This window comes from Lepus europaeus, chromosome 6 (genome assembly GCF_033115175.1).
Source record: "Lepus europaeus isolate LE1 chromosome 6, mLepTim1.pri, whole genome shotgun sequence".
NCBI classification, from domain to species: Eukaryota; Metazoa; Chordata; class Mammalia; order Lagomorpha; family Leporidae; genus Lepus; species Lepus europaeus.
In genome coordinates, this window is record NC_084832.1 from 86,551,733 (window position 1) to 86,572,490 (window position 20,758).

General features: G+C 46.5%; 2 protein-coding genes across 3 annotated transcripts in view; both read left to right on the top strand.

Moving 5' to 3' along the window:
- The window catches only part of PARP4 (poly(ADP-ribose) polymerase family member 4), a 93,929-nt gene extending 82,928 nt beyond the window's left edge, over nucleotides 1-11,001 (top strand). The window contains 3 exon segments of the mRNA XM_062194495.1: nucleotides 690-789; nucleotides 5,602-5,734; nucleotides 10,652-11,001. Coding sequence (XP_062050479.1) covers nucleotides 690-789; nucleotides 5,602-5,734; nucleotides 10,652-10,850 — 432 coding nt within the window. The 3' untranslated portion in view covers nucleotides 10,851-11,001.
- A 5,342-nt stretch (nucleotides 11,002-16,343) lies between these two features.
- The window catches only part of MPHOSPH8 (M-phase phosphoprotein 8), a 37,482-nt gene continuing 33,067 nt past the window's right edge, over nucleotides 16,344-20,758 (top strand). For both annotated transcript variants that reach the window (XM_062194496.1, XM_062194497.1), the window contains exon 1: nucleotides 16,344-16,631. In XM_062194496.1, the coding sequence (XP_062050480.1) occupies nucleotides 16,413-16,631 (219 nt within the window). In that variant the 5' untranslated portion in view covers nucleotides 16,344-16,412. The remainder of the gene's footprint in view (nucleotides 16,632-20,758) is intronic.

Below are 20,758 nucleotides of genomic sequence, written 5' to 3' on the forward strand. Positions count from 1 at the left end.
AGGAGCAGGTTCAATGTAACACCTCTGTATTTGGAACTCTGTTGCCATCATATTTCAGACTACCTACGGGCACACTTGTAATGCTTGAACAAAAAGAATCAGGCAGGCGACCTAGTGTGCGCAATGAACAATACTGTTTTGTGCTCTTTGATACCCGTGAAGACAGAGGCCTTACGCCCAGTGCTGAGGAGGTGGAAGGGAGCTTTCGGAAGCGATGGATGAGTTTGCGGCATTGTTTGCAGTGTTGGTTAGTTATAAACTGATGTCCAAACACGGCAGCTTGCACATTCTAAAGATCCGAGGCTCTTTTTTTTTTTTTTTTTATGTCAGTCATACCTCAAAAAAGAAGCCTTTAAAGAAAGGAATCATGCAATTTAAAAGTTGGAGGAACTCGGGTTCAGAGCATTGTTAGGAGGAAACAAATGTATAGTACCATTTTTTTAAATCTCTATACCTGAGCCTCTTTCCAGATTTTTTGTAAATGCCACTATTTAATGTCTATAGTACTTATGATATCCCAGACAAGACTGTGTCCTAGGGTGTGAAGAACCTTGATATCTAAGTAATAAAAGCTTTTCAAAAGTCTTAATTGTTGAAATTGGAAAATATGGAAATTTATTTACTACATAACCTCATTTGTGATGAAAGTTCAATAATGTGACTTAAAAACTTGCTTCTTAATTTCATAGGATGGCTTCTGGAAACTTACACCCAACCTAGGATTTATTTTAAACTTCAATACAAATGTTTTACTCAGCTTTCTTGAACAAAAAGGCATTCGCTCTCTGGGTAAGTCTCAATTTTTCTGTTCACTTAAGGCACAGTAGTTGTTCATTTTTCCATTCATTCATAGGTATGTGCCTAATTGTTATAAATTTTTTAAGGTTTATTTATTTGGAAGGCAGAGTTGCAGAGAGAGAGATAGGCAGAGGTAGAGAGAGAGAAGTGTGCATCTGCTGGTTCACTCCCCAGATGCCCACAACAGCAGGAGCTGGGCCTATCCAAAGCCAGGAGCCAAGAGCTTCTTCCGGATCTCCCATGCAGGTGCAGGGGCCCAAGGACTTGTGTCATCTTCTACTGCTCTCCCAGGCTATCAGCAGGGATGCTAGATCAGAAGTGAAGCAGCTGGGTCTTGAACCAGCACCCACATGGCCACAGCACCAGCTCCTATAAATTATTTTGTAAAGAAGTTAATTAATACAATAATTATTAAAGTTGTGTATGAATGGGATTATATTTGTTAAATATCAGTGGAAATAGGAGAGTAGTTTGTAATCATACCTTCACCACTATTTAGGGTGTTATATGTGCTGTAAACAACAACCCCACGATCTTAGTAGCTCAACACCATCGAATGTTACCCGCCCAGGTGGGCACTATCATGCAACACTTCCAATCCAGCCTCCTGCTAATGCGCCTGGGAAAGCAGCTGATGACCTAAGTGCTTGGGCCCCTGCACCAATGTGGGAGAACTGGATAAAGCTCCTGGCTCCTGGCTCCTGGCTCCTGGCTCCTGGCTTTGGCCTGGCTCTGCGCTAGTTGTAGCCATCTGGGGAGTGAACCAGCAAATCGAAGATCAATCTCTCTTTCTCTCTCTGTAACTCTCCCTTTCAAACAAATAAATAAAATATTTTAGAAATATATTGCTTGCCCATATCAGTCAAATATTGGTCAGCAGGGCAGTTCCTCTCCCTGTAGTCACCTACAGACCCTGGCCCTTTCTGCATTGTGGCTCTGCTATGTTCAACAGATAGCTTGAAAATTATTCTGATAAAAGCAAACAAGAGAAAAGATTACTGTGGCATCTTCCACTTAGTAGACAAAGGAGCTAGGGGATAGGGGAATTTTTTTTTTTAGCTTTTTTTTTTAATTTTATTTAATGAATATAAATTTCCAGTGTACAGCTTATGGATTACAATGGCTTCCCCCTCCCATAACTTCCCTCCCACCCGCAACCCTCCCCTCTCCCGCTCCCTCTCCCCTTCCATTTGCCTCAAGATTCATTTTCAATTCTCTTTATATACAGAAGATCAATTTAGTATAAAGATTTCAACAGTTTGCACCCACATAGAAACACAAAGTGAAACATACTGTTTGAGTACTAGTTATAGCATTAAATCACAATGTACAGCACATTAAGAACAGAGATCCCACATCAGGAGCAAGTGCACAGTGGCTCCTGTTGTTGACCCAACAAATTGACACTCTAGTTTATGGCACCAGTAACCACCCTAGGCTCTCGTCATGAGTTGCCAAGGCTATGGAAGCCTTCCAAGTTTGCCGACTCTGATCATATTTAGACAAGGTCATAAAAGACAGAGTGAGGATAGTAAGCAATGATCCTAAAAGTGGCATTTACCAGGTTTGAACAATTATACAGCATTAAGTGAGGAAGAGGACCATCAGTACACACAGGTTGGGAGTAGAGCCATTGGTGGTAGAGTAGAGGTTATGATTACAAAGGAATGAGGCCCAAGTACGCTAGACAGGTTCTAGAACAAAGGACAGAGTCATTATTAGAGGAGCTAAGAAAGGTGCTGTCTAAGCTACAATTAAGTTTTCTGATTGAGAGGCAAATAGAACCTGATAGAAGGGGCTTGATAATAATCTGGTGGGCTTTAGGCCTTGTAAATTCAGAGGCCCAGACCTATCTATCTCTTCACATGGGGTATATCCTAAGGGAGGTGTGAACCTCCTAGGGGAAGGCACTCTGTTGACTTTCATTACTTGGCTGGCCTGGGAGGAGAGCTGCCCAGGTAAAGGCAGGGGGCATCTCTAACAAGAAATTTACAGTTCTGCCTGCAATGTTGCTGACCCTACTTGACCATACCCTCAGCTGCAGTGGTCACTTTGGAAGTTGGGCTGAGTGAAGGGCTTTTCAGCTTAGAGCCAATAAGATCTGTGGCTCTGACCTGGGCATCCTTCGACTCCAGGGCAGGTCCATTTCCAGTGATCCAACTCTTGGCAGAGCTGCCAGGGCTCTTCACAAGCTGACTTCTGCTGAAGCCCAGGCTTACCACATTGAAAGCCACTGCAGTGGACTGGCCTGTTGGGTCTCCTTGAGGGCAGATCACTGTACAGATCAGCCATTAATAGGCCTGCCACCCATTGCTTCTGATGCCTAGCTTTCTTTTCCTCCTGGTTTTTGCTTTGTTCCCAGAAGAGACAACAGCTTTGACAACAGCCAGGCTCTGCTGGAACCAGTTTTGTGTGTCAGGACAACAAATGCAGAAGTCCTGGGCATCTTCTAGCCAGCAAGTGGTTTGGAGGTCAAATGCTAGCCCTGAGATAAGAATTTGTATTTATTCTGGGGCCGGTGCTGTGGCGCAGCAGGTTAACACCCTGGCCTGAAGCACCGGCATTCCATATGGGCGCCGGTCCCAGCTGCTCCACTTCCGATCCAGCTCTCTGATATGGCCTAGGAAAGCAATAGAAGATGGCCCAAGTCTTTGGGCCCCTGCACCCACGTGAGAGACCCAGAGAAAGCTCCTGGCTCCTGGCTTTGGATTGGCACAGCTTCAGCCATTGCAGCTATTTGGGGAGTGAACCATCAGATGCAAGACTTCTCTCACTGTCTCTCCTTCTGCCTCTGCCTCTCTGAAACTCTGGCTTTCAAATAAATAAATAAATCTTTAAAAAAAAAAAAAAAGGCCTATAGAACAGTCAAAACCAGGCAGAGACTGGAGGATGATGCTCAAAAGAAAGGAAGCAAAGCAGGCCAGCCCCACATTTACCCAGCTTCCCGCCTGGGGGCGCTTCTTACGAGGCACCTAGGTTAAAGTCTTAATGGGATGAGGACATAGGGTCGTCAGAGTTCAAGGTGTCAGAGTGACTGCAAAGTGTGAAAATTCTAGAAAGAGGTAGGTGTTCTGGTGCTATGGGTTAAACCAACACGTGGGACACCCACGTCCCACATCAGAGTACCACGGATTAAGACCCACCTCCCCTACCCATCCAGCTTTCTACTAGTGCACCTGGGAGGCAGCAGATAATGGCATAGGACTTGGGTTTCTGCAACCTACCTGGGAGACTCAGATGGAGTTCCTAGCTCCTAACTTCAGCCTGGCCCAGCCCTGGCTATTGTGGGCATTTGGGCACACACATTTGTGCAACTACCAGAAGGAAGATCCCTCTGTCTGTCCCTCTCTCTCTCTATCTCTGTCATTTATTCAGATAAATAAATCTTGAAAAAAATAAAATTCCTAGAAAGGAGGTAGCCACACAGAGGAGGAGCTCTGCAATTCCATGCACATCCCCCTCAGCTTCTTGGCTCTCCCTTAACCTACGTGTTCCCAGGCTGTGAGTATAAGGAAACCAGGAAAAAAAACAGCTAGGCTCAGAGCTGGGCCGAGGTTTTCAGCTGCTGCCAAGGGTTGGGAGACAGAGTCTGGCCTTCAAGGATGTCATGCACCACTGGAAACATCATGAAGGCCTTCTCTCTCTCCTTTTTTGAAGTTCTATTTATTTGTTTTTCTTTATTTATAGAGACGGAAATCTCTCACCTGCTAGTTCACTCCCCAAATGCCTGCAACAGCCAGGGCTAGGCCAGGCTAAAGCAAGGAGTCTGGGCCTCAATGTAGTTCTCCCAAGTGGGTGACAAGGACCCAATTGCTTGAGCCATCACCTGCTGCCTAGGGTCATACCCCTTGATCAAGGACTATATCACAGGACAAAAGGAAAAACCAAAATAGGCCCACCCTAGCAAAGCCAAAAAAAGCAAACTCTTCACAGGTTTCACTAGAACAAAACTGGACACTCTTCAAAGTCGGATGGCATAATCCAGGGTCTCTTATAAAGAATCATCGAAATGTGCAGTATAGACTGGAAAGAAAATGTATTTAACCTTGCTTCTTGGATTTCTTTTTTCCCATTTTATTTGAAAGGTGGAGTGGTGGAAAGAGAGGCACCCAGGCACTTTGCTAGGAATGTGGGCATCTTTTTTTCTAAGACCTTTATGGCTTTTGCTTTTTATTATTATTTGTATGTATTTGAAAGAGAAAACGAGAGAGAGAAAGAGAGAGAGAGAGAGAGAGAAATGTTTTCCATCTGCTGGTGCATTTACCAAATGCTTGCAGCATCTGGGGCTGGGCCCAGGATGGAACCAGAAGCCAGAAATTCAATCTAGGTCTCCCATGTGGGTGACAGGGACCCAAGTATTTGAGCCATCACCTGCTGCTCTCAGGGTCTGCATTAGCAAAAAGCTGATCTGGGGAGCAGACCTGGAATTTGAACCTGGCACTTGAACCTAGGAACTCTAATACGGGATGCTGGTGTCCCAACCAGTATCTAAACTGCTGGACCAACTCCCACCTGACACTGAATTTCTTTCATTGTACTTCATGTACTTCATGCCTTTCTGGTTACTGAAGGTGGCAGGGGAGGGACTTCTGGAACCAGTCCACTTTCCTCATAAACATCTTGCTATGATAGGCATGAGTCTGTCATCTTCATTCTTAAACTTAAATAGCAAACTAAGTACCTTGATAGAGTTTATGATGTAGCCGTATGTTATGGTTTAATAATAACAGTATATTCTTTAATGGAAATTGTATACATGCGCACAGTTTGAGATATAGCCCTGATGGAGGTCTTTCCTTTTAGGTGTCAACGGGAGAGAATGTCTCCTGAACCTGATTGCCACGTTGCTGGTCTTGCAGTTTCTTCGCACCAAGTTGGAACAAGAGGGGATTGTCCTGAAGTCGTTGATGAAATTGGACGTGCTTTCTGTTTGCAGGTGGCTTTTGGGATAGTGATAAACAACACGTGGATATTCAACCGTTTCTTAAATAAGCCTTGCAGAGGGAATTTGCTGAAGGGTGGCAGAGGTGCCCAGTCTCCTGCGATAGGCAGGGCTGACCCAGGGTTCTGGGTCTGCAGACCACACAGGAAAACAGGCTCTGAGAGTTTACCTGTAGCTCATGCTGCAGCACAGGTCTCCCAGCTCCTGGCTAGGTCCTCTTCACAATAGTGTGTTAATCCTGTGTGCCTTCAGGAGATCCACGACATGACTGTTGGGCCCAGGCCTGTTCCCAACAGTTGCAGGGTGTGGGACCAAGAGGACAAATGGAAGCCCACATACTCGATGTCTAAGTATTTGGCAGTTATAAATCAGACTGGCACACTGCTAAGTAAAATGTGTTCTAATCTTCTACCTTGACAGGTACAACTCTGTAACCACCTGGGAGACCAGGGTCAAAGTTAGCCTTCATTTGACCCCTCAGCACCATTAGAGGCCTTCAGTGCCCATGTAAACACCACACATCACCCATCACAGAGCCAGGAACACCAGATGCACTTGACCACCCTGCAGACCTAGTGACATGCTAGCACCATGCAAACCCAGGAGGGCAAACAAGGGGACTCTGGCCACCTGCTCAGAGAATGCTGTGACTCCAGGGTCTACAGGGAGGCTATGGACTATTTGAGAGCCTTTTTGCAGGCTCTGGGCTCTGGGTGGGCACATTCTCTCTCTCTCTCTCTCTCTCTCTCTCTCTCTCTCTCTCTTTAATTAATTTATTTATTTGAGAGTCAGAGTTACACAGAGAGAGGGGAGGCAGAGAGAGAGAGGTCTTCCATCCGATGGTTCACTCCCCAGATGGCCGCAACGGCCGCAGCTGCGCCAATCCAAAGCCAGGAGCCAGGAGCTTCTTCCAGGTCTCCCACGTGGGTGCAGAGGCCCAAGGACTTGGACCATCTTCTACTGCTTTCCCAGGCCATAGCAGAGAGCTGGATTGGAAGTGGAGCAGCCGAGACTCAAACCTAAACATTATGCAAATTACACTTTGAAATATTTGTTTTAAAATTACTGTACCTAGTCTTTTTTGCATTACCTTGTAACCTTTTTCTATGCAAAAGTCTTTACATATCACTAATTAAATGAAGTACATTTTGACAATTTTTTATGTGGATGAGTTACTTTGCAAAATGGAAAATTGACATGAATTTCAAGAGAGGCCGGCCACCTTTGGCTAAAAGTTTAAGCCATGGCTTTTCTTTCTCCCTTTCAAAATCATTTGACTAATTTATCACAGCTTGATCGAAAATAACGTTTTTCTGAGTTTGTGAATCAAACATAGGCAGGTAAGACATTTGGAAGTGAAAAGTGATCAGTTTTCTCTGCCTTTTTTTTAATTCAGTTTTTTTTTTTAAATATTTTAGTATGCTATTTATTTTCACTTTATTTGAAAGGCAGAAACAGAAACAAGAGGCTGGAACTCAATCCAGATCTCTCACGTGGGCAGCAAGGACTCAAGTACTTCAGCTGTCATCTGCCGCAAGGGGCGCGCATTTGTAGGAAGCTGGATCCAAAGTGGAAGAGCCCAGGCTTGAACCAGGCACTCCAATAATGCACGTGTCCCAAGCAGCATGTTACCCACCATGCCAAATGGCTACCTTTCTGCTGTTTAACTGTGGGTCTTGGAAAAGTGCAAGGCCGGTGCCGTGGCTTAACAGGCTAATCCTCCGCCTTGCGGCGCCGGCACACCGGGTTCTAGTCCCGGTTGGGGCGCCGGATTCTATCCCGGTTGCCCCTCTTCCAGGTCAGCTCTCTGCTATGGCCCGGGAAGGCAGTGGAGGATGGCCCAAGTCCTTGGGCCCTGCACCCCATGGAAGACCAGGAGAAGCACCTGGCTCCTGGCTTCGGATCAGCGAGATGTGCTGGCCGTGGCAGCCATTGGAGGGTGAACCAACGGCAAAAAGGAAGACCTTTCTCTCTGTTTCTCTCTCTCACTATCCACTCTGCCTGTCAAAAAAAAAAAAAAAAAAAGTTATTTCTTAGAGATACATGTGTATAGATACATTTAAATAAATAAATAAGTGGACCTATTTTTACCTCTCGCAAAGACTGATTATATGTTCTATTCTCAGGGTGCCCAGCACTGTGGCACAGTGGGTTAAACTGCCACTTGCAATGCTGACATCTCATAGCAGCATGCTGGTGCAAGGCTTGGCTGCTCTGCTTCCAATGCAGTTTCCTGCTAATGTGCCTGGGAAGGCAGTGGACGATGGCCCAAGTGCTTTTTGAAGACCAACTGAAGTAAAGGAAAGGCCAGCTAGGGCTGATGTCGTGGTGCAACGGGTTAAGGCACTGCTTGTGACACCCACATCCCGTGTCAGGGCACTAGTTTGAGTCTCAGCTACTCCACTTCCAATGTAGCTTCCTGCTAATATGCCTAGGAGGCAACAGAAAATGGCCCAAGGACTTGGGTCCCTGCCACCCACTTGAGAGACCCAGATGGAATACCTGGCTCCTGGTTTTGGCCTGGCACAGCCCCAGCTGTTGTGACCATTTGGGGATTGATGCTGTGGATGGAAGACTCTCTCTCTATCTCTGCCTCTTCCTCTCTCTCTGTCACTCTGCCTTTTCAAGTAAATCTTAAAAAAAAGAGTAATGCCAACTTAGTCAAATTATTTAAAAACATTTCTGTTGCTCCCAGTAGTAGTATAAGTAGATTTATAATTGTTGGAGGGCCTTAGTTTCTTAACACTTTGGGCATGCTCATTCTTCATGATATTCAACTACTATTTGTTGAGTGCATACTCTGTACTAAGGACTTTCTTCTTCTTTTTTGTTTTTAAGATTTATTAATTATTTGAGAGGTAGAGTTATAGATGGAGAAGGAGTGACAGAGAGAGATCTTCCATCTGCTGGTTCATTCTGCAAATGGCCACAACAGCCGAAGCCAGCCCCATCCAAAGCCAGGAGCCAGGAGCTTCTTCTGGGTCTCCCACGTGGGCACAAGAGCCCAAACACTTGGGCCATCCTCCACTGCCCTTCCAGGCCATTAGCAGAAAGCTCAATAGGAAGAGGAGCAGCCGGGACACAAACCAATACCCACATGGGATGCCGGCACTGCAGGCAGAGGCTTAGCCTACTACGCCACAGCACTGGCCCTGCTAGGGACTCTGAAGCATATCAAATTCATGAGTTCTGTGGATCTCCAGAACAAACCTATCAAACCCCGTAGTATTGTCCTAATTGGGGAAATGGAGAACTCCGGTGCGGAGTGAAAGTTGTGCAGTGTCCCACAGCCGACACCGTGTGAATGTGGTCAGGACTTGGACCCACACTTCAACCACCACTCCTTGCTGATGGCCCTTTGCCAGTTCACAGGGAAAAGCCAGGAAACTGGAGAGAGCTTTCAAAGTGTTAAGTTCCCCCTTTCCCTTAGAACTCCCTTTAAAACCGTGGTATGTGTTAGTACTTGTTGAGTCACTAGTTCTAGAAGATGACAAGTAAGGAAGTATGTGACATTAATGAAACATCTCAGAATTTTTCTGAGTCTTGAGTAGATATGAATACTCAATAGTGTTTTTTTGACATTTATATTCTGCACATTTTACTAGTGGGTCGTTCCTGGTTTACATGGCACAGTTCCGTAGGTGCCAGTTTCTTGAGTGACTCTCGGGAATTCAGCAAGTAACAAATCAAGATGAGAATTCCCAGTACAGAGGAACGGAGAGCAAAACAGAGGCCTCGTTTGTAAGATGATCCTGAGTTTGTGCTTGAAGAATTTAAAGGGTTTAGGGAGAGAGGAGGGGAGCAGGGGTGACAGTGAACACCTATGCAGAAGCTGGAAGAAGCCAACTGGTTCTGGGAACTGGGAAGGAAAGGGAGGGGGTGAGGTACTTGAAATGTGTGGGACAAGCTTGGAGCCCCAAGTCAGACTGGGAGAGCTTCCATATGATGGCCAGCAGAACTGCTTGTGTTAGATTTTTATTTTTAGTTATCGTTTTCATTGTACGCTTTAGAAATTATTTATCTATTTAAGATGTAAGGACACAGACTGGCAAAGAGAGCTCCTGGTTCATGCCCACAAATGGCTATAACAGCCAGGACTGGGCCAGGCTAAAGTAAGGAGCTGGAGACTCAATCCAGGTCTCCCACGTGGGTTTCAAGATCTTGAACTATCCCCTGCTGCCTCCCCAGGTGCATATTAGCAAGAATTTGGAATGGATTGCAGAATCGGCACCATAGGTGACACAGGAGCCAGAGCTGTGGCGTAGCAGGTAGAGCCACTACCTGCAGTGCTGGCATCCCATATGGGCACCAGTTCAAGACTTGGCTGCTCCACTTCCAATCCAGCTCTCTGCTATGGCCTGGGAAAGCAGTAGAAAATGGCCCAAGTCCTTGGGCCCCTGCACCCATGTGGGAGACCTGGAAGAAGCTCCTGGTTCCTGGCTTTGGATCAGCGGAGCTCCGGCCATTGTGGCCATCTGGGGAGTGAACCATCGGATGGAAGACCTCTCTCTCTCTTTCTCTCTCTCTTTCTCTCTCTGCCTTCCCTTCTCTCTCTAACTATGACTTTCAAATAAATAAATAAATAAATCTTTAAAAAATGTTATGCTATCGCTTCTCGGCCTTTTGGTTAAGATCAAGTGTAAAAAATGTTATGCTAAAACCCTGTTATGATTTTAGATTGTATATATTTATGAAGGACAGTGTGAGAATTCAGTGTGTGATGATCATATCACGTTTAGTTAACATTTCCTTAACACTTAATAATTGCACAAACTTATGGGGTAATATGTAACTATTTTTATTTTTGACAGAATCATTTTGTCTGATAAAGTGTAATGGATTTCGTATCGTATTACATTTCACACATAATTATCCTCTGAAATTGATGGAAACTTTTTTTTTTTAATCTAGTCATATTCCCTGGGCTTTTGAGAAAATAAAGAGAGCAAGTGAATGGGTCAGAAGAACGGAAGGACAGTATTCGTCTATCTGCCAGCGGCTTGCACTGGGTAAAGACTGGGACTCGGCCACTAAGCAGCTCCTGGGAATTCAGCCCACAGACCCTGCCTCTCCTCTCCACAAGGCTCTCAACCAAAGTCAAAGCCAATGAAATTGTATTTTACATTGTTTTGATGCTTCTATGTGCAAAATAATCGAATATTAATGGAGACCTACAGTTAAACTTAGTTATGATTTTATTTAGCATAGCAATCAGAATTGATCATTTGGCTTTACTAGCAAGAAACAATAAAAATTACCATATAACAGTTTCTTTTGCCTTTGTGTTTTAAGGTGATGGGAAACATGTGTGGATGGGTGGTTGGTTCTGAGGCTCAATTCCTTCCCTGGCCCAGGAGTCTCGTGGAGACTTGAGCAGGCTGGAAAGAAACTAGGTCTCTGCCTGGCGTCTGCAGGGCTGGTGCGCAGGCCGGCTGTGGCCCCCTGTGTGCTTCCTGGATTTGCATACCCCTTGATGCACTTTGCTTTTGGTGTTGCATCTTATCCCCAGATCCAGTATCACCCAGATCTTCTGCTATGCTGTCTTCTGGAAGTTTTCTAGTTTGGCATTTTCCATTTTAGATTTGTGAACCCGCTTTGGGTTATTTTGTGAAAGGTGTAAAGTCACCTTCCTTCTTCCCCCAACACAACCACTTGCAAACGATTACATAAAACCCTGGTTTCTCTGAAAATCCCATCTTCTGGCCATACCCCTCTCTGTTCTCACCATACACCTAGCACCTGCCCTCATTCACAAGGCTTTCCCACTCTGAGTCTTGCTTTCATCTTTTGTGCCTGCCAAAATCCTGATGTATGCCTGTCCTGACTCCCTGGGCTGTCACTGGTAACCTTTGTAAAGTTACATTGGTAGTGCTAAAAATATACCCCTTGAAATTTAAAAAGGGAAAAAGTGCAGAGTTTTGGCCTATATTTGGAAACTTTCAATAAGATAAAATACCGAAAAATAAGAGAATTCTGCTTGGGTCTTATGAAGAAACGAATCCAATAGAGGAGAAATCCCATTTTTATTTTACATTATTTATTAGAGAATCAGAGCAAGAGAAATAAAGCCCCATCTGCTAGTTCACTCCTCAAATGTCTGCAACAGCCTGGCGAAGCCCGAAGCCGGGAACTCAATCCAGGTCTCCCTCATGGGTGGTAGGAACTCAGTTACTTGAGCCATCACTGCTGTCTCCAAGAGCATGCATTCGCAGGAAGCTGGAGCCAGGAGCTGGAGCCTGTACTCCGGTACAAGTGGGCACCTTGCACTTTGCCATGCAAGCAAAGGCTTGGGCTACAGCTAATCTGAGTTTTGTGACCCCACTGGGCCACAAGAGAACAGGGCTTTGGAGGAGCTGCCACCAAGCCTTCTGCCATGTGCCTCCCCTAGGAGGCTACCAGGACAGTTTCTCATGATCTCCCAGTTCTGATGAGCTCTGAGACTCAAGCCCCAAACCCCCTTAGCTGCAATGGAGCAACGGGGCATCCAACAATTCAGGTCTCAGTGATCTAACTCTTCTTGTTTCTATGTGGTTTTGGGGGTGTGTAAAAAGGATCCCCGGAAGCTAGCACTTATTTTTCCTTTTACTGTTTAAATAAGTAATAAAGCATCCAAATCTGTAACTCTGACTTTCAAATAAATAAATAAATAAATCTTAAAAAAAAGGAAAATTGGCCGGCGCCGCGGCTCACTAGGCTAATCCTCCACCTTGCAGCGCCGGCACACCGGGTTGTAGTCCCGGTCGGGGCACCGATCCTGTCCCGGTTGCCCCTCTTCCAGGCCAGCTCTCTGCTGTGGCCAGGGAGTGCAGTGGAGGATGGCCCAAGTCCTTGGGCCCTGCACCCCATGGGAGACCAGGAGAAGCACCTGGCTCCTGGCTTCAGATTAGCGAGATGCGCCGGCCGCAGCAGCCATTGGAGGGTGAACCAACGGCAAAAAGGAAGACCTTTCTCTCTGTCTCTCTCTCTCTCACTGTCCACTCTGCCTGTCAAAAAAAAATAAATAAATAAAAATTAAAATTAAAAAAAAAGGAAAATTGATAGTGCCCAATAGAAAAGAAGAGGTGAGGATAAAAGATACTTCTTTGCATTGCTACTGAAATGCAATTTGGCAACATCTCTCACAATTTAAAAATCTCTACCCTCTTTGCCCTATAAATTCCACTAATAGGGCCGGCGCCGTGGCTTAACAGACTAATCCTCCACCTTGCGGTGCCGGCACATCGGGTTCTAGTCCCAATTGGGGCGCCAAATTCTGTCCCGGTTGCCCCTCTTCCAGGCCAGCTCTCTGCTGTGGCCAGGGAGTGCAGTGGAGGATGGCCCAAGTCCTTGGGCCCTGCACCCCATGGGAGACCAGGAGAAGCACCTGGCTCCTGGCTTCGGATTAGCGAGATGCGCCGGCCGCAGCAGCCATTGGAGGGTGAACCAACGGCAAAAAGGAAGACCTTTCTCTCTGTCTCTCTCTCTCACTGTCCACTCTGCCTGTCAAAAAAAAAATAAATAAATAAAAATAAAAATTTAAAAAAAAGGAAAATTGATAGTGCCAAATAGAAAAGAAGAGGTGAGGATAAAAGATACTTCTTTGCATTGCTACTGAAATGCAATTTGGCAACATCTCTCACAATTTAAAAATCTCTACCCTCTTTGCCCTATAAATTCCACTAATAGGGCCGGCGCCGTGGCTTAACAGACTAATCCTCCACCTTGCGGCGCCGGCACACCGGGTTCTAGTCCCAATTGGGGCGCCAAATTCTGTCCCGGTTGCCCCTCTTCCAGGCCAGCTCTCTGCTATGGCCCGGGAAGGCAGTGGAGGATGGCCCAAGTCCTTGGGCCCTGCACCCGCATGGGAGACTGGGAGAAGCGCCTGGCTCCTGGCTTCGGATCAGCGAGATGTGCTGGCCGCAGCGGCCATTGGAGGGTGAACCAACGGCAAAAAGGAAGACCTTCCTCTCTGTCTCTCTCTCACTATCCACTCTGCCTGTCAAAAAAAAAAAAAAATTCCACTAATAGGAATGTCACTTCTAGACATTCAGCTAACAGAAGAAAGGACACACACATATGCGATATTTAAAAGCTCATCTCAAAATCATGTAGGGCAAGCATTTGGCCCAGTGGTTAACACCCTGCTTGGGATGTCCATATCCCAGATCACAGTGCTTAGGTTCCGGACCCAGATCCTCTGCTTCCAATTCCAGCTTCCTGCTAATGCACACTCTGGAAGGTAACAAGTGATGACCCAAGTAGTCAGGTCCCTTCCACCCACGTGGGAGACCTAGATTGAGTTCTGAACTCCTGGCTGCAGCCTAGCTCAGCCCTGGCTGTCATGGACATCTGGGGGAGTAAACTAACAGATGGAATTTCTCTCTCTCTTTCCGTTTTTTCCCTTTCAAATATTTTTTAATTTAAATTTTAGGTATATATTAAGTATATGTGTTTGGGGTAAACATCTGTTATGTCACACTCCAAACTGGTTACCTTTGAAGAGTAAAAACTTTCTGTTTAAATTATTATTTTTAAGTTTGAGAAAGAGAGAGAGAGAGAAAGGACCCCCCCCCCCCCCACATATACTGTTTCCCAGCTGATAACAGCTGGGGCTGGGCCAGGGGCCAAGGCCAAGAGCCAGAAACTCAATCAGTTTCTCCCACAAGCGGCAGGAACACAATTAAGTTAGCCATCTCCGTGGCTTCCCAGTGTCTACAACAGTGGGACACGAGAGGCCGGAGCTGGAGCCAAACATCAAGCCCAGGCACTTAAATGTAGGAGGCGGGCATCTTAACTGCTAGGTTCCATGTTTCTATTTTATATATTTTTGAATGGACAAAATTTTACCATGATTTACCATAATTTTTTTAATTTCAGAAAGCATATCTCATAAAAGCAGAGAATAGTGTAATGAACTATTAATATTTAAAATACAAATACTTAAAACTATGTTGTCCTGTTTTTTAAGTTCTTACAAATTTAGAACCACCTTTCTTCCTTTGACTTGAGACAGACTCAATTGTCCAACAGAGTTTACCACATCCTGGATTTGTCTGATTGTTTCCCTTTTCTCTGATGCTTTTGTTCTTGTAAAATGGAAATTAGATCTGAAGGCCATAAATTAGGGATCGTCAATGGGAGGCATAGTCTGCTTGTTCTACTCTTAGTAATGCTAAAATTGATCAGTGGGTTTTGAATGTGAAGACAGCACTCCCCTATAATCATTAAATAATCTGTGGAGACACTTTGGCACAGTGAACATCCCAGTTCCTATCTTTGCCTAATCATTTTCTTTTAAAGATTTTTTTGTGGGGTTGGTGTTGTGAAAAGTTCATGACCATAAAGATTTTAGTTGCTTATTTGAAATTCGAAATGAGAAAAATATTTTGTCCTTAATCTTCCTAGCAGTATTTTGCTACGTGTGGGCAACTATCTTTGTCAGTTACTAATAATCTGGACAAAACCTTTTATCACGTCCTTCTCTGATTTTTAACATGTTTTCTTTTATTCATAGGAAAGGTAGGACCAGAGGGGTGGGAGGAGGTAGGGAGACAGAAAAAGAAAGGTAAGTCTATTTCTTTTTTTTTAAAAAAAATATTTATTTATTTGAAAGGCAGAGTCAGAGGGAGAGATAGATCTTTCATTTGCTGGTTTACTATCAAATGGCCCAAGGGCAACGGAAGCCAGGAGCCAGGAACTTCTTCCGGGTCTCCCAGGTCGGGGCAGGGCCCAAGGTCAGCGTCCTCTGCTTTCCCAGGCCACAGCAGAGTCTGGGCTCCAACTGGCGCCCATATGGCATGCAGGGGCTACACATCCTACTAAGCAGGCATCAGAGGGTGTTGTGTGTGCTGGTTCAAGCCCCAACCAGGAAGCCCAGGAGCCGGGAACTCCATCCGGGCCTCCCGCGTGGGTGACGGAGACCCAGGCACTTGGGCCGCCAGCCGTGGCCTCCAGGCCTATGAGCACAGCACCTGGATTAAACCAACTCGCAGAAGTCCCCGGGGGGGGGGCACCCCCTCCCTCTGGTATTTTTAACGGATAAAAAAGGTACTAGAACTTGGGAAAGACGTGTTTTATTAGGCCAATACATTTCCTTATCTTTAAACAGCCTCATGCTGTTAAAGACATATATGTTTAAAGACATATGATTGGATCATTCACACCAGTAAACCAAACAATACATGGATTCCTGGGCAGCCATTCCGCTCCGCTCGGCGGCGCCAAGCAGAGAGGGTCCCTTCACGAGAAATTCTGGTGTCCGCCCCGTCTCGTCCCTGGGCGCCGCCCCCTATCCCAGGCCCCTTCCCACTTCCCGAGCCTCTGCGACACCTCCTCAGGCTCGGTGCCCCTCCTGCGGCCACCGTGCGGCCCTGCCCAGCCACAAGGACCGGCAGCAGCCCCGTCCCCTCCCCGCCGCGACCCCTCCTGCACCTCCCCGACACCGGCCTTCCGCCCAGGGTGCTCCGCCGCCCGCCTCCCCGCTTCCCGTAGGCTCTGCGCGGCTCCCGTGGTCCCGTATTTATGTGATTGGTTCCCGTACGTGTCAGTCCAGGATGGCCTGGCCGGCCATTGGCTGACTTCCCCACGGCCGCGTGACGCCGCCCAGGTGGCTTAAGGCCGAGCGTGGAGCGCGCGGCGCCTCCGCGGTGTATGTCGCAGCCGGTTTTCCGGGGCGGTTTTTGGCGCGCCTGCGATGGCGGCGGTGGAGCCGGTCGCCGAAGAGACAAGTGTGACCGCAGTACCTGTGCCCGATGCCTACAGCAATGCTGAGTCTTACGAAGTCGAAGGAGTTGGAGCTGCGGATCCAGACAAGGACGGCGTCGCGAAAGGAGCGGAGGCCGTTGGAGACAGCGAGGAGGACGGGGAGGATGTGTTCGAGGTGGAGAAGATCCTGGACATGAAGACCGAGGGAGTACGTGGAGGGGGACCCCGGCGTGAGGGGGCTGGCGGGCCGGGGAGGGGTCCCGAGTGAGCCGGGGACGCTCGCGTTTCTAGACCCAAGACGGGAGCAGCGAAGGGACCGGCCCGAGCCGAATGGAAGTCGTGGGCGAGGCAGTGGGACATTTCGGAACGGACTCCCTGGGCCGTGATGGTGAAGGGCATGCTCCAGGAAGTTCTCAGGAAGTGTTTTGGCAGAAGGGGGGAAGCCGTTGGGGCTGTGGGGTGGGCGTCCCAAGAGGGCAGACCACTAGTGAAGGACTTCTGTGGACATCTGTGCACAGAGCTGGGCTGCCGCCCCGTGCAGGACAGGAGTCGTAGACGGTGCTGTGTTCACAGTCCATTGTTCGCCATCGGTCCAGTGTTGGCCAAAACCGTAATCGTTCCCTGGTTGAAAACCGTATGGAATTCGCGTTCAGCCTGAAATAACATCTCAGTCCCGTCCACGAGGCTGGCATTATAAAGGCCTTCAGAACCTGATCGGTGTCATCCCTCTGTCCCTTATGCGTTTTGACTGTGGCCATACAATAAACTTAAATTCCCCCTCCCAATTGTGCCTTGGTGTTCACTGCCCTCTTGGCCTGGGCTGCTCTCTTCCTTCTCTGGTGAAATCCTGCTCGGCTTTTCAAGTCTTTGTGGGGGTAGATTCCTCTGCCCTCATGCCCACGGAGTGAGGTGCTTTCTCTTCTCCGCCCTTACTGCCCTTTGGATAGACCTCTGTTAAGGCATCAGCCTTCTTTATGTCTGTTCTTCTGTTAGATTGTGGACTCCTTTAAACTAGGCGGTGTGGGTTTGTTTTTGTTTTTGTTTTTTTTAAATTAATCTTTGCATCACTGGTTCTTAGTCCAGTGCTTAGCCTACGCTAATTGCTTAGTATGAATCAGATTACTGAATGAGTGAGTGAATTCTGAACTGGAGGGTAGCGGGGAATGAGAAGAAGCATGGACTATATAGAAAAAGAATGTTTCAGGGGCCGGCGCTGTGGTGTAGTGGGTGAAACCACAGCCTGCAGAGCCCGCATCCCATGTGGATGCTGGTCAAGTCCCTGCTGCTCCACTTCTGATCCAGCTCTCTGCTGTGGCCTGGGAAAGCAGTAGAAGATGGCCCAAGTCCTTGGGCCCTTGCACCAGCATGGGAAGACCCGGAAGAAGCTCCTGGCTCCTGGCTTCGTATCCACACAGCTCTGGCCGTTGCAGTCAGTTGGGGAGTGAACCAGCGGATGGAAGACCTCTCTTTTTCCCTCTGCCTCTCCTTCTCTCTCTGTGTAACTCTGACTTTCAAATAAATAAATAAATCTTTAAAAGAAAAAAAAAGAATAAAAAGAATGTTTCATTAGTTAAGGAGTGAAGTGACCAAAGGCCCCATGCAGTGAGCTGTCTCTATGTCGTTTTTTTCCCTAAGGTTTATTAATCAACTTATTTATTTGAAAGGCAGAGCAACACAGAGAATCTTCCATCTACTTGTTTGTTTCCTAAATGGCCACAACAGCCAGGTCTGGCATAGGTGGAAACCAGGAACACAATTCTGTTTCCCACTTGGGTGCAAGGGCTGCCTTTCCAAGCTCATTAGTAGGAAGCTGGATTGGAAGCTGAGTGGCCAAGACATGAACTGGCATTCCTGTATTGGATGCTGCCATTGCAGCACAACACTGGTCCCTTGTTATATAAATATATTTTTAATGTAGTAGACACTGGCTTTTTCTTTTCTAAAATTTATTTATTTATTTGAAAGAGTTACACTGAGAGAGAATCTTCCATCCACTGGGTCACTCCCCAGATGGCCACCATGGCTGGGGCTGGGCCAGGCCAAAGCTGGGAGTCAAGAGAATCATCCTGGTCCCCAACGTGGTGCAGGGGCCCAAGCACCTGGGCCATCTTCTGCTGCTTTCCCAGGTGTACCAGTAGGGATCTAGATGGGAAATGGAGCAGTCAGGTCTTGCACCAATGCCCACATGGGATGCTTTACCCACTATGCCACGATGCTGACCTCTGTTGTATTTTTTAAATTGTCTCTTTATTTCCTGTTTGACAGATGTTACCTTCTGTTAATTTTTTGTCCATTCATTCAGAATTTTCTTAACAATTATTGTGTGCTAGGTAAATGTGTCAGGTTCCAGCAGAGATTAGTTGAAGCATGTTCAGTTGTTGAAAGATTTTCTGTCCTGGAGAAGTTAAATAATTAAAATCTAGTGTTACTAATGTTACTGTTGACTACAACACAGTCAAGATCGAAATGTTTTATTGTATAATTTCTGCACATATATTGTAAGTACCTTGAAGAAAGAACCAATCTTTTTGTTTATTTTAAAATGTATTTTCAAAAAGGTTTATTTGAAAGAGTCACACAGAGAGAGGGAAAGGCAGAGAGAGGGAGAGATCTTCATCCACTGGTTCACTTCCCAGGCTTCATCTGGGTCTCCTGCATGGGTGGCAGAGTCCAAGCACTTGGGCCATCTTCCACTGCTTTCCCAGGCACATTAGCAGGGAGCTGGATTGCAAGTGGAATAGCTAGGACCCAAACTGGTGCCCTTATGGGATGCCTGCACTGCAGGCAGTTGCTTAACCTGTTGTGCCACAGTGCCAGTCCCCAGAATTTATTTGAAAGGCAAGAATGGAGGTCTTCTATCTGCTGATTCACTCCTCAAATGGCCGCAACAGCTGGGGCTGGGCAAAACTGGAGTCAGGAAACTCCATCTGGGTGGTAGGGGCCCTCGTGCTTTTACTGCCTTCCCAGGCACCTTAACAGGGAGCTGGATTAGAAGTGGAGCAGCTGGAACTCTCAACTGGTGCTCTGATATGGGATTGGCATGCCAGCGTCACAGGCAGTGGCTTAACCCACTGGACCACAATGCTGGTCCCAAGAACCAATCTGTTTTGTATTACCTGCATTTAACTTCAGTATTGTCACACAAAAGTTATTTAGAAAATAGGAGTCATTGGTTAGGAGTGTTATATCGTTATTAATTTTAAAGATTTATTTCTTTATTAGAAAGGCAGAGTAACAGAGATGTTCATCCTCTGGTTCAATCTCCAAGATGGCTTCAGAAGCAAGGGCTGGGTCAAGGTGATGCCAGGAACCAGGAACTCCATGTGTCTCTCCCACAGGGGTGGTGGAAACTTGAGCTATCATCCACTGCTTCCCTGGCACCTGAGCAGGGAGATGGATCTGAAATGGAGTAGCCAGGACTACAAGCAGGCATTCTGATATGAGATACGGGCATCCCAAGTGACAGCTTCACCCTCTGTGCCACAGTGCCCATCCCAAGGAGGGTAGTATCTTTAGAATTAAGATTCATACAGTATTTAATTTTGCCACTGTCAAAGAATTGTTGGATTTGTACCTAAAGCCTCATATTTTAGTGTAAAATAAAAAGATAGTAAACGAGAATTATATTTTAGCAGTATAAGTCTGAGTTAAAATTCTGGTTCTTAGGGACTTGGTTGTAAGTGTTCTTAGGAATGATTTATAACATGAAAGGTGTTAGTTCAGCAGAGCAGGATTGAAAACTTAACCAACCATCCAACTGTTACCACTTCCTAATAATGAGTTATTAGGCCTCCTTATAGTCTAGGGGCTTACATTTTAGTTAGAAACATTTAAAGTTACTTTTGACTAATTTATACATGGTATTTCTTTTTTTGAAAGATTTATTTTATTTATTTGATAGAGTTACAGAGAGAGGTCTTCCATCTGCTGATTCACTTCCCAGAGCGCCGCAATGGCCAGAGCTGTGCCGATCCGAAGCCAGGAGCCGGGAGATTCTTCCAGGTCTCCCACGTGGGTGCAGGGGCCCAAGAACTTGGGCCATCTTCTACTGCTTTCCCAGGCCACAGCAGAGAACTGGATCAGAAGAGGAGCAGCCGGAACTAGAACCGGCGCCCGTATGGGATGCCCGTGCTTCAGGCCAGGGCTTTAACCCGCTGCACCACAGCGCCAGCCCTGTACATGATATTTCTTGATGGCAAGGTGCATATATGAACAACCAACCTAAGGACTGTGGAAATATATACATTCATCATGCTAGCCTATGTATTATTATGTATTTGGGGTAACAGAATAAGCAAACAGTGTAGTACTAGTAGATGAATGGCAGTAAACATT